At 34.0% G+C, this 13,250-nt stretch overlaps 1 protein-coding gene across 1 annotated transcript; it reads right to left on the bottom strand.

Annotated features, from left to right (window-relative positions):
- Positions 1-4,818: 4,818 nt before the first annotated feature.
- LOC132160332 (uncharacterized) lies at positions 4,819-12,652 on the bottom strand. The gene is made up of 5 exons (XM_059570100.1): positions 12,334-12,652; positions 7,725-8,060; positions 6,901-7,014; positions 6,680-6,753; positions 4,819-5,326 (listed from the first exon to the last, which is right to left on the bottom strand). The coding sequence occupies exons 1-5, from the start codon at positions 12,380-12,382 to the stop codon at positions 5,261-5,263; spliced, it is 639 nt and encodes a 212-aa protein (XP_059426083.1). The 5' UTR covers positions 12,383-12,652; the 3' UTR covers positions 4,819-5,260.
- Between the last annotated feature and the right edge of the window lie 598 nt (positions 12,653-13,250).

Below are 13,250 nucleotides of genomic sequence, written 5' to 3'. Positions count from 1 at the left end.
TCACGCTGTAAATGTATGAAATATGATAACAATATAAATGTAGGACAGAAGTTTCTGTTTTTATTGTGACTATATCGCGTTACAACTTTTAAAAAGACAACTAGCCCATTTAAAACAGTTTTCTTAAAATTGGCAGAAATTGGTTGTTAGTGTTAAATGAATGTCTTTCTTTTAATATACTGCATACTATTTGTATAATTTTCGCACAGGTGGTTATCCAGGTATCTGTTTTTGACTTTAGGAAGGAAGATGCTGATAGCTTGTATCTTTAATCAACACAGAAATGTTGATCTGTTGTTACAGTCCCATATAAAATACATTTGTATCTTTCTTTTGGAGCCGTGCTAGTTTAAATTCATGAGCACAGAATGAAATGAATCCCAGACCTTTATACTGTTCAGATTATTATTATTAGTTTATTTTAATATTTACTTTAATGGAAGATTATATTTCCAAAATCTAAGTCAGCAACACTGATTTCAGACAGACTTCTGAGGAAGTAAAACAGTCTAGCGATTTCTTGAAAACCAATTCAATATTTAGTTACTAAAATGCTGATTTATTTGTAGAAATTGAGTCAAAAGTTCAAATGTAGCTTCTCTGGTGAGGCTCCACAGTCACAGTATCATGGACAATTACAGATATAACATTATCAGATTATAAATGTAACATAAACGTAGGATTCAGTTGTGCATTGGTGAATCAGCCCATGAAAGCATTTTACAGCTTTCAGAAGCAGCCAGTGAAGTGATTTCAATTTCATTTTCTGTCCGTGTAACTGCTCTTTTTTTTGTTTTGCAGGTGTGTTTAGTGAAATTATCTCAGAGGAAGAGGGAAATAATATTACAATACGCTCTGGTCTCACTGAAATAAAGAAAGACGATGTGATAGATTGGAGGTTTGGAGACATTCTCATAGCCAGAGTAAGAAATAATAATAAGCCCTCAGTGTACGAGGATGCTCTTGATTGGAAATTTAAAGGCAGACTGAAGCTGGACGGTCAGACTGGAGATCTCACCATCACAAACTTCAGAAACACTGACTCTGGAGAATATGAAGTCACCAACAGCATCAACACCTTCAGGAAGAAATTCAGTGTCACTGGTGAGTGTCTGATTCATTTAAAGCTTATAATTGGCTTATTTACAAACTTTTATCTCTGATTATTAAACTGCATATTTTACATGATTTTACAGTGATGCAGAAAAAAAAGCCTACAGAAAGCTGTGAGTATAAAGCTGCACAATGAATCATAAAAAGACTGTGAATAAGTGATTGACTGATGTCTATTAATCATTGACTGAGTCCTACCACAACATTCAAATCTGCATTAGAAATTTAAATTCTGTCATCGTCATCTTCGTTGTTTTAAACTAGTCGTTGTTCTAAACCTGCATGAAGTTCTTTTGAATGTAAAGGAAGATGTTTTGAAGAATGTACTGTAGGTAACCAAACGGATGCCGGTCCCCATAGACTTCCACAGTATAAAAAAGTAATACCATGAGTCAATGTGGACCAGCAACTGTTTGGTTACCTAGATTCTTTCAAATATCTTCTTTTGTGTTCAGCACAAGAAAGAAAGAAATACAGGTTTGGAACAACTCGAGGGTGAGAAAATGACTATTTTCATATCTAGGTGAACTATCCCTTTAATGCACTGATAATGTAAGTCAAGAGACAACAACGTGACTGACACCTGTTGGTCTAACAGCATAGTAACATAGTAACAACTGTATTTTTAACTGGTAAATCCAAGTACACCCGGCTGCAGCTTAGCTTTTTAAACAGCGTTCTCCGTCCTACACTAACTACGCACACATTTCCTATCATGTAAGTCTATGAAAGACGATTGAACCAATCAGAGTAGGTGTGGGGCGGGGCTACACGTGCAACCCCGCCCCAAGTGCAGCCCCGCCTCGATCTGCAGCCGGGTGCTTCTCGTTAAATCTGCATTATGTTCTACTTATGATATTCTAATTGAATTATGGGTTCACACTGCCAGAGACAAAGCAAATCAAAGATGGTGATTTCCAGCAATGGCTGAAAGTTGAACTTTATGCAAATGAGCAGTGTAGAGATATGCTGACTGCAGTGTTGGGAAGGTTACTTTGGAAATGTAATGGGTTACAGATTACAAACTGCCCTATTAAAAATGTAATAGTAGTGTAACTTTTTCAATTACTTTATTAAAAGTAAAAAAAAAAAAAAAAGTTTTGAAAACTTTATTGAAAGTAACTGATTGCTTTTGATAACTTTTTTGATTACTTTTCTAAATTTCTAATTCCTTCATCACTTGAATTATAATGATCACATTTGAACACATCCACCACAAAATCAGACTTTGGTACTGCCTTTTACTTGAATGAGATTGAGCTGAAGTTCAAAGCAGATTTAAAATCACAAAATAATTGTTTTCTGTTGCTGTTTTTGAAACCAAATCTTTGAATAAACACTGCATCTAACAATGGTTTAAAAAAAAAACCCCAGCATATACGGTTACCTAATAAGCATGCATCCTATTCTGTGAACTAAACTTCTGAAACATTGATGTCTCGTTGTATATGATATGATAGTTTTCTCAAAATAAGTATTTTATATATATATATAAAAGTTACAAGTTTTTTTTTTTTATATAATACTTATCCCAGCTGCATTGTTTAAATTGTGAATTGCATGCTCTAAAAAGTCGACAGAAGGCACTTTCTGTACTTGTTTTGCACTGCTTCAGTTACATATAGGCCTACATGTATTCATTAATAAAAAGCAGTAAGTGATCTCTTGGTCTAGATTTTTTTTAACTGCTTAAGCTGTTTAGTCTAAATTGTTGTTGTTGTTTTTTAATGGGCAAAAGAAAATCATGGTTTTTTTTTTATTTAAATGCAAATGCAAACATATCGAGATATATATCGAATATCGTAAAATTTTGACAATATTGAGATATCATTTATTTTTATATATATCGCCCAGCCCTACTCCTAGATCCGTCTTCAGGTGCTGTCACAGTGATTGTTGGCGGTGCTGTGCTGCTGGTGGCTGCAGCTGCTGCTGTGATCGCTACAGGATAAAAAGATATGTGTAAGTATTGTAGCCACCGATGTGGATCTTCTGAACTTCGGGGGGTAATGCTTTCTGTTGTTTGTTTGACACTGTCTTAATGAGTCACCTGAATGATTTGTTCAAAACGCAGATTAATGTTTAAACCTTTTTGTGGCTTCTATGTTTGTGATTTGATGTCTTTTGCTCAGGTAGTTCTTTATCTAGCAGCATTAGAAAGAAGTATCATTCTACAGTGTGAGCTTCTGTGACAGATATTGGCCGTCTCTTGTGTTTGACTTGAATCTTGTAGTGTAATAAATCCATTAATTATCAATACTACTAACATTTATTCTAGTTTTCGGCATGTGTGTATAGTTTGGATGAAGGGTTTGACTGGACAGATTAGTCATGTCGTCATCATCAGTGGTTCTCTTTGGAAATATGTGACAGAAAAGCACTTCCTGATTTCTGTTAATCAGGAAATGTAAACAGATGATCATGTTGTGTCCGTCTGCAGAGTTGTATTTGCCCTTCTCCCAGCATGAGTAATATATTGATTGTGTTTATCTAATGTATCCAGATACCTTTCTGTCCGAGCGGATTCTTCACGTATGAACAAAGACTTTGGTCAAAAATCTTTACTCCCTTTTTTTTTTTTATTGTCTCTTTATATCTTGTGTGTGTATATATATATATATATATATATATAATTTTTTTTTTTTTTTTTTTTTTCTTTCTTTTTTTTTTTTTTTTCAGATTCTACATACAGAAGAAATGAGCCAGAGGACACAGACCTGCCTTTGCTGAGGAATAAAACTTACAACAGCTTCATTATGAATATTATGTGTGCATATAAATCTAATTCTGACGTTTCATACCTATTGCTCTTTGCATGTAATGCATACTTGCTTTTTCTGCAATTTTTAGCTAAAATATCTGATGTGAAATGACATGTGTGAGAAGCAGAATTTATCTGTGTTTTCTTTTTTTTATGAAACAAGCATCAGATCAGAGTGACGTGTGAAATGTCACTCTTTTCTCTTCCAGAAGTTTCTTGAAACACTTGAACTGTTAATTACTTTACATTTAAAAACTTGTCGCTTTTGCTGGAATGCCTTGCATATTTATTTACTGTTAAAGTATTTTACTTTTGTGATTGCTTATACAGTATTATAACTGTGCTTTACTTTCATGCTATGCTACATTCACTTAATTGCACTTTAACATAAAACTATCCGATACTGGTGTTGATTTATTGTTTACTGTTGTGTGAGTTTATTGATTTGATTTTATGATTTTTTTGGTTTTATTCTAATAGAGAAGCTTGAATTATTTATATATATATATATATATATATATATATATATATATATATATATACATACAGTACAGACCAAAAGTTTGGAAACATTACTATTTTTTATGTTTTTGAAATGTTTCTTCTGCTCATCAAGCCTGCATTTATTTGATCAAAAATACAGAAAAAACAGTAATATTGTGAAATATTATTACAACTTAAAATAATAGTTTTCTATTTGAATATACTTAAAAAAAAAAAATTATTCCAGTGATGCAAAGCTGAATTTTCAGCATCATTACTCCAGCCTTCAGTGTCACATGTGACATCCGGTCTATCACATGATCATTTAGAAATCATTCTAATATTCTGATTTATTATGAGTGTTGAAACAGTTCTGCTGTCTAATATATTTGATGATTAAAAGGTTAAAAAGAACTGCATTTATTAAAAAAAGCTAACTGGTAAACTGCTTGAAAAAAATGTTGCTCTTAATATAAATTGATTAAATTACACCTGAATTCACTTTTGATTGTGCAGTTTGTGTATATTCTTGCATATTCTAATGAAAGCTGGGTTTGTTTTGCTAACTAACACTAACCGTGTAATCCCTTGTAGAACACAAATATAAAGGATGTCTTTGAATAGTTTCTGACAAAACATCACACTGAATATAAGATGCCAAATAGAAATTGATGAGTATTCAGTATAATAAATAACCTAGTGTCTGGTTTTACCTCCAAATTTAGCATGTTGTGGTTTTCTCAAGCGTTTACGTTAATAAAAGCTAAGCCTAGAATCATCAAGTGAGTCTTTTCACTTATTTTGATCACAACAATATGGAAACATTTTTGGGCAGATAGACAGCTTCATAATCTGCTTTGTCACTATAGCCATCTTTCTAGTGTGCTTTACTAATATTATTGATTAGGGATTTGATCTATTTCTTGTGACGACGTCTGCGTATACCACCTCATCCTCTTTTTTGGCTCCCTGAAAAACAAAGAGAAGATCGAAAGAGACACATAAAGAGACGCAAACACAACTTATTGTTTACTAATATATTAAACATTCAGTGTGGTAGTCTTCAGGATGTTAAGATGTGCTGAGCAGTTTGACCACTTTTTTTTTTTTAAGATTCTTATTGCATCACATATATTGTAATGTCATAGCAGTGACATTTATGTTTTTAATGTTTCCTTTATTATGCACATTCATGCATAAATCAGCAGAAATGTGCTACTTTTTCCTCACATTAGCTTTCTGAAGGCCCTAGTTTCCAGAGACAGTTTAACAGTGCTTGTTTAGTAAAAAGTACTGGACTGAATCATGTTAGAAGTGTTTTTACAGTTATTTTTACGAGGATGAGAGATCTGCATCTGACCCTGGCCATGTGTTTCTTTTCCTGTTTGGTCATTTCTCTAATAAAGAAGCTTTTTTGAATTTAAACTTAACTATCGAAGTTAGGGGTGGACCATATAATGGAAATAAGGTTGTTGTATCAAAATGAAGAAGAAACACAATTACTACATACTCTAACTGTTGTTACTCAGTGAGTCAAGAGCAGTGAGTGCTAGACTGCTGTCACTTTAAGACATAATGCATTGATCAAATTAATTTACACTTGTTCGATTTTCTCCCAACTGTTTACATTGGCTAAAAATAACCAATCGTGTTTATATGATCGCCTTTAATAGCACTCTTTATTTTCAATTTTTCTTTGTTGCTCTAATATGTCAGTAACTTTAAGCCATACACTGCTAATATATTTATAGTCTTACATGAATATAAACAAGCTAGAGGAAAACAAAATGATTTGTGAGTGTGAATTGATGTTTGCGTGATTAAAACCAAACATGGAGCCCTGTCCACTATAATGTACTAACTTGTTTGCACATTTTGCACTAAGGTTAAACATTTATTTAGGTCAGAATCTACCTTTTTTTATCATCAGACTGAGGTCAAACAGACTTCATGTCTTCATGTTAACCATCTATGCTTCAGGATCTTTTCTCAGAACTAACTTCTTTTTCAGATGGATTTTGATACTGTTGAGGCATGTTTATGTATGAAGTCAGTTCTTCTCAGATGCATTATTTTCAAATGTATTACTAATTAAATACATAGTATTTGATAAACTGTTTACTTAATAATTATAAATAGTTCTGATAAAACTAATTGTTATTTTTTATCAATATTTAGTAGTAGTAATAGTAGTAGTAATCATAATTATTGTTATTAATGTTGTTTTTATTACTACAGAAGAAACGAGGGATGGAAGATAATGGGACATAAACATATAGTTTAAAAAATAGGCATTAATGACACAGTTATAAATGATCTTACCAGTTTCTGTGCTTTTTGTTTGAAGAATGTCGCTTCAGCGTATGTGATCTCTTCATTACCAGTCTGATCTGTTCCTACAAATAATAATTAAATAATAATAATAAAAAAATCTAAATTAATTTTTTTAATTTTTTTAAAGCTATGTATTGTTTTTGTTATTTTATTGCTTTACGATTAGTTTTTATACTTTTACAGATGTGTCAGCGATAGGATACTCTTACCTTCTTGGTCTGTTTTTCTGTGTCTCCTGTAGATCAAGTAGATCGCGACAGCAGCTACAATCAACAGAAATCCAGCAGCAGCTGCAGAGATCAGTATTTTCTGAGATGCAGAGACTGGAGAATGTGAGGAAGAAAGTGAAAAATGCTACAGAAAATATGATTGACCTAAATGTAGCCTAAACAGGATTTAACATTTCATAAAAACAAAATAGAATGAGGTATTTTGTGATATTCGTGTTATATAAGGACAGACAACAAACACACACACTGAACTTTTTCATATATATGAAAAAATAAATACTATAGGTTTTGCTATCGTAAACCCAAAATTACAACGTCACATTTGGGACATTTTGCAAAATGCAGTAAAATCAAGTAAAATCAATAATCAGTGATTTTCTAATCCTCTTTAACCTTAAAGTACACAGAACAACTTTTGAATGTTTGACTGGCCAACTATTAATAGCATCCTTAATTCCCACACTATTAAAATGTTTCATTAATAGGACAGTTGATGTGACACAGTGGTAAATTTGCCCCTGTCCTGAATTTTTTGGAGTGTGTTGCAGCTATAAAAATCTAAATTTGCTCATATATACAAAATACAATTCATTTGGCCGGAGAAATAATTGGAAATCTGTTCTTTGTACTTTTGTCTTTTAAATAAAGGGCAAAGAGATGTGAGGGAATGATGGAGGGGCATCAAATGTTTAAGAAATGTATGTCAAATCATGAAAGTTAAGCCACTGGTAAGAAGACAATATTAAGATTAGTTTTTCTAATAAATAGTAGACAAAACAAGCACAACTGTAACCGTGACTCACCATAGACAGTAAGATTGAATCTGTATGTGGTTGTTGTATCTGTGCCTTTGATGTTTACTGTATAAAGTCCAGAGTCTGTGATTCTGGTGTTTGTGATGGTCAGAGATCCAGTCTGATGATCCAGCTTCAGTCTGTTTCTGAATCTACCATCAAGAACATCATCATATGTGGGAACATTTCCATCCTCTTTACTGATTTGAGCGATACGAGTCTCTGGATATCCAAATGTCCATGTTATCAGATCACGTGTCTGTAGTTCAGTAATATTAGTCTGTAGATCGACTGATTCTCCCTCCGTCACTGACACTGACTTCACTTCATCTTCAGCACCAAACACTGGCGAACACAGTTTCACAGTTACACATTGTTAATGTAAAAATAAATAAATAAACATTGGTTTAATCTAGGCTTATCTTAAAGCTTGCAGGTTTGAAATGATGCTTTCTTGAGATTCTGAACACTGCGGTGAAGTGAGGGTTTTTTTTTTTTCAGAAAAGTCTGAGCTGATTTTAGTCAGTTCATGTCAGACTGTGTGTGGAGGACATTTAGCACTGGCTCTCATTAAAGTGAAATAAACTGCAGCAGCCATTACATCGCAAACCACCAGAGAGACTGATCTGTTCTGAGTTCATTTAACTGGACATCAGCATCTCTAGTGATGATCTCAGGTGAGTAGAATTACTGAAAACAAAACGTATAACCATTATAAGCATAAGCCCCGTCAGACTGGTCGTGGCGGAGGTGTTGCAACAATATATAGTGATATTCTCAATGTTACCCAGAAAACAGGATACAGGTTTAACTCTTTTGAAATACTTCTGCTAAATGTTACACTGTCAGACATGCAAAAGAAATCTAATGTATCTCTTGCTCTGGCTACTGTGTATAGACCACCAGGGCCGTATACAGAATTCCTAAAAGAATTTGCAGATTTCCTCTCAGACCTTCTAGTTACAGTTGATAAGGCGCTAATCATGGGAGATTTTAATATTCACGTTGATAATGCAAATGATACATTAGGACTTGCGTTTACTGACCTAATAAACTCCTTTGGAGTCAAGCAAAATGTCACCGGGCCCACTCATCGTTTTAATCATACACTAGATCTAATTATATCTCATGGAATCGATCTTACTGCTATAGATATTGTACCTCAAAGTGATGATATTACAGACCATTTCCTTGTATCGTGCATGCTGCGTATAACTGATATTAACTATATGTCTCAGCGATACCGTCTGGGCAGAACTATTGTTCCAGCCACCAAAGACAGATTCGCAAATAACCTGCCTGATCTATCTCAACTGCTATTTGTACCCAAAAATACACATGAATTAGACGAAATTACTGACAACATGGGCACTATTTTCTCTAATACATTAGAAGCTGTTGCCCCCATCAAATTGAAAAAGGTTAGAGAAAAACGTACTGTGCCATGGTATAACAGTAATACTCACTCTCTCAAGAAAGTAACTCGTAGTCTTGAACGCAAATGGAGAAAAACTAACTTGGAAGTTTTTAGAATTGCATGGAAAAACAGTATGTCCAGCTATAGACAGGCTCTAAAAACTGCTAGGGCAGAGCATATCCACAAACTCATTGAAAATAACCAAAACAATCCAAGGTTTTTATTTAGCACAGTGGCTAAATTAACAAATTACCAGACGCCACCTGATTCAAATATTCCACCAACGTTAAATAGTAATGACTTTATGAATTTCTTCACTGATAAAATAGATAACATTAGAAATACAATAGCGAATGTAGATTCTACAGCGTCTAACACTTCAGTTTCATCCATCGCACCCAAAGATAAACTGCAGTGCTTTACAACTATAGGACAGGAAGAGCTAAATAAACTTATCACTGTATCTAAACCAACAACATGTTTATTAGATCCTGTACCCACTAAATTACTAAAAGAGCTGTTACCTGTAGCCGAAGAACCGCTTCTCAATATCATTAACTCGTCGTTATCTTTAGGTCACGTCCCAAAACCATTCAAGCTGGCGGTTATCAAGCCTCTTATTAAGAAACCAAAACTAGATCCTAGTGTACTGGCAAATTATAGGCCTATTTCAAATCTTCCATTTATGTCTAAAATTTTAGAAAAAGTTGTGTCTGCTCAATTGAGCACCTTCCTGCATAAAAATTATCTGTATGAAGAATTTCAGTCAGGTTTTAGGCCCCACCATAGCACAGAAACTGCACTTGTTAAAATTACAAATGACCTGCTTCTTGCGTCAGATCAAGGCTGCATCTCATTTCTAGTCTTACTTGATCTTAGTGCTGCGTTCGACACCATAGATCATGACATACTCATAGATCAATTACAAAACTATACAGGTATTCAAGGGCAGGCTCTAAGATGGTTTAGATCCTACCTGTCCGATCGCTACCATTTTGTTTACTTAAATGGGGTGTCATCTCATTTATCATCAGTAAAATATGGAGTGCCACAAGGATCCATCCTAGGTCCCCTTCTATTTTCAATATACATGTTGCCCCTTGGTAATATTATTAGAAAATACGGAATTAGCTTCCACTGTTATGCTGATGATACTCAGCTATATATCTCAATGAGACCAGATGAAACTTCCCAATTATCTAAGCTAACAGAGTGTGTTAAAAATGTAAAAGATTGGATGACAAATAATTTTCTCCCAATTAAATTCAAATAAGACAGAGATATTAATTATTGGACCAAAAAACACTACACAGAATCTTGTAGATTACAATCTGCAACTAGATGGATGTACTGTTACTTCCTCTACAGTCAGAAATCTGGGTGTTATATTAGACAGCAATTTGTCTTTTGAAAATCATATTTCCAATGTTACAAAAACTGAATTCTTCCATCTTAGAAACATTGCCAAGCTACGAAACATGTTATCTGTTTCTGATGCAGAAAAGCTAGTTCATGCTTTCATGACCTCTAGACTGGACTATTGTAATGCACTTCTAGGTGGTTGTCCTGCTTCTTCAATAAACAAGCTACAGGTCGTCCAAAATGCAGCAGCTAGAGTCCTTACCAGGTCAAGAAAATATGACCATATTACCCCAATTTTACAGTCTCTGCACTGGCTACCTATTAAGTTCCGTATCAGTTACAAATTATCATTACTTACCTATAAGGCCCTAAATGGTTTAGCTCCTGCGTACCTAACTAGCCTTCTACCACGCTACAACCCATCACGCATCCTAAGGTCACAAAACGCTGGACTTTTGGTAGTTCCTAGGATAGCAAAGTCCACTAAAGGAGGTAGAGCTTTCTCACATTTAGCTCCCAAACTCTGGAATAGCCTTCCTGATAATGTTCGGGGTTCAGACACACTCTCTCTGTTTAAATCTAGATTAAAAACACATCTCTTTCGCCAAGCATACGAATAAACTCTTAAATTGTGAGTGTAGTTGCATCTGATCAAATGTGCATTTTTATTCTTTAGCTTGGGTTAAACTAATTTTACTTTGTTGGATCAGCAGCTATGCTAATGATGTCTCTATTTTGTTTCTATGTTTTGCCGCGGGATTTACATCCCGTGGTAACTAGGATTTACACAAGCTCCAGTCTGGATCCAGAACACCTGAGAAGAGATGATGCTGACCCTCAGAGGACCCCAGATGACCCTAACCTTGAATCAACAAAGAGAACTAACAATTATTGCTACATGTGTGACTGCATCATATAATAACTATTAATTAATAATATTGATAGTTCATCGTCTAGCTGACTACGTCTTGTATTATTATTATTATTTTTTATTTTTTATAAAATCCTGTCAAACGTGCACAGACTACTAGCTACTACTAAATATTGTAGAAACATAATTTTCTGTAAAGTTGCTTTGTAACGATTTGTATTGTAAAAAGCGCTATACAAATAAACTTGAATTGAATTGAATTGAATTAGATCATGGCACTGTGGCAACAACATTCTGTATATGAAGTTTAATGTGGAGCATTGAAAAGATATACTGGATTCTAATCATCAGTGTGTGAACAACATTTGTGGTTGTTTCCCAAAAAAAAATCTATGAACGAAACACACAATTTCTCTATTTTTTCAAGGGGCAACTTTTTAAAACTCTAAAAGTACAACAAACTAGTTATTTTGCTTTCTAGTAAATCACAGGTCAGTGTTCATCAAAACACAACAGTATATGATCTTCTTTCAAACTTGTATTAATAATGATTAGTAATTTCAGTAGCAAACAAAGTACAGAATCTCTAGATGATCTGAATGAACTGTATTACAGTCCCATTACAAACACACAGACTGACATAAATCAGTAAAACTGAATTATCTGTACAGTCAGCTTTCAGAACATAGGAAAGTAAGCCGTTTTGTTTAACATTTTTAAACAAGATTTATGCCCTTTCCGGTCCGACATTCTGATATAAGCTTTATTTAGAATTGAAGATGCTTGTACTGTCAGACAGAAAAAAACAACCGATATTTAAAACACTATGAATTCTGATTTCATCATTTAAAGATGTCAATAGAACATTGACTGAATGTGAGACCAAATGCAGTAGTATCTCAGAGAGAAATGCTAGGTTGATTTATGATTTTGGTACAACTGAGACTATAAAACTGTTTCCGACTTACCATCCAGATGCCAAAAGCACAAACAGATAAAAACAAACAAGCCAAACATTTTCTTCAGCAGCTCAGAAAAGGAGAAATTAAAGTCCTGTAATGAGTGTATTATCACGGAGATGAAAACTGCTGAAGTCTGTGTACGCGTCTGCTGTGGGTTGTACTTCTAGTCAGTTGGTCTTTTGTTGTTTTCTAAACCACAGTCTGTCATGTTTTATGCAGAGCTGTCTACCATCATATTAATGATACTTTATTGATTCATGACCTCTCCCATTGTTTGGAGTAGATTCATTTAGTAGTCTAGTCTAAAAACAAATACTATAGCTTAATTGTCCAAATGAAAAAAAAGAACAACACTGCTATGGGCAATTTAAATGTATGTCTATCTGAATTTTAGCAAAGACTAGTGATAGAATTTAAATTAAACACAAACAATGTATGTTTTAATGACTATGAGAAGTCGTGGTTTTGAGAAAATGACTTTTAAAGTGGTTGTTTCTGCTTTGGCTGCAGTAACTTCCACCACACATTTCCTGTCATTGCAACACATTGAAATCTTGCACCATTTCTCTTTGAAAAAAACGTTGTTACATTTAAGCATTCTTCTTTTGGTCAACTGCAGAAGGTCATTTGCTCATGTGCTTTGTCTGTCTATGGAATATGGCTTTATCTGTGGAGTCCTTCCATGCTGTTTTTTCTTTAGAAACAACCAAATTTTCTTTCAGAGAGAAAGCCATTCACTGACACTCGATTCTTCTTAACATTTAGAGCAGCAGAAACATCACTGAACTTTCTCCATTTATAGACGGAGCTGTGGACTGATCAACAGCAAGGTACTTCAACATAACTTTTTTTTTTTTTTTTTACAGAAAATTACTTCCAACTTTATTTAAATCAACAAACCTGAAACTTAACTGAGCAACTTC

Source organism: Carassius carassius, chromosome 16 (genome assembly GCF_963082965.1).
Source record: "Carassius carassius chromosome 16, fCarCar2.1, whole genome shotgun sequence".
Taxonomy (NCBI): Eukaryota; Metazoa; Chordata; class Actinopteri; order Cypriniformes; family Cyprinidae; genus Carassius; species Carassius carassius.
Note: the sequence above shows the minus strand (reverse complement) of the source record. Positions and strands in the feature narration are given on the sequence as shown.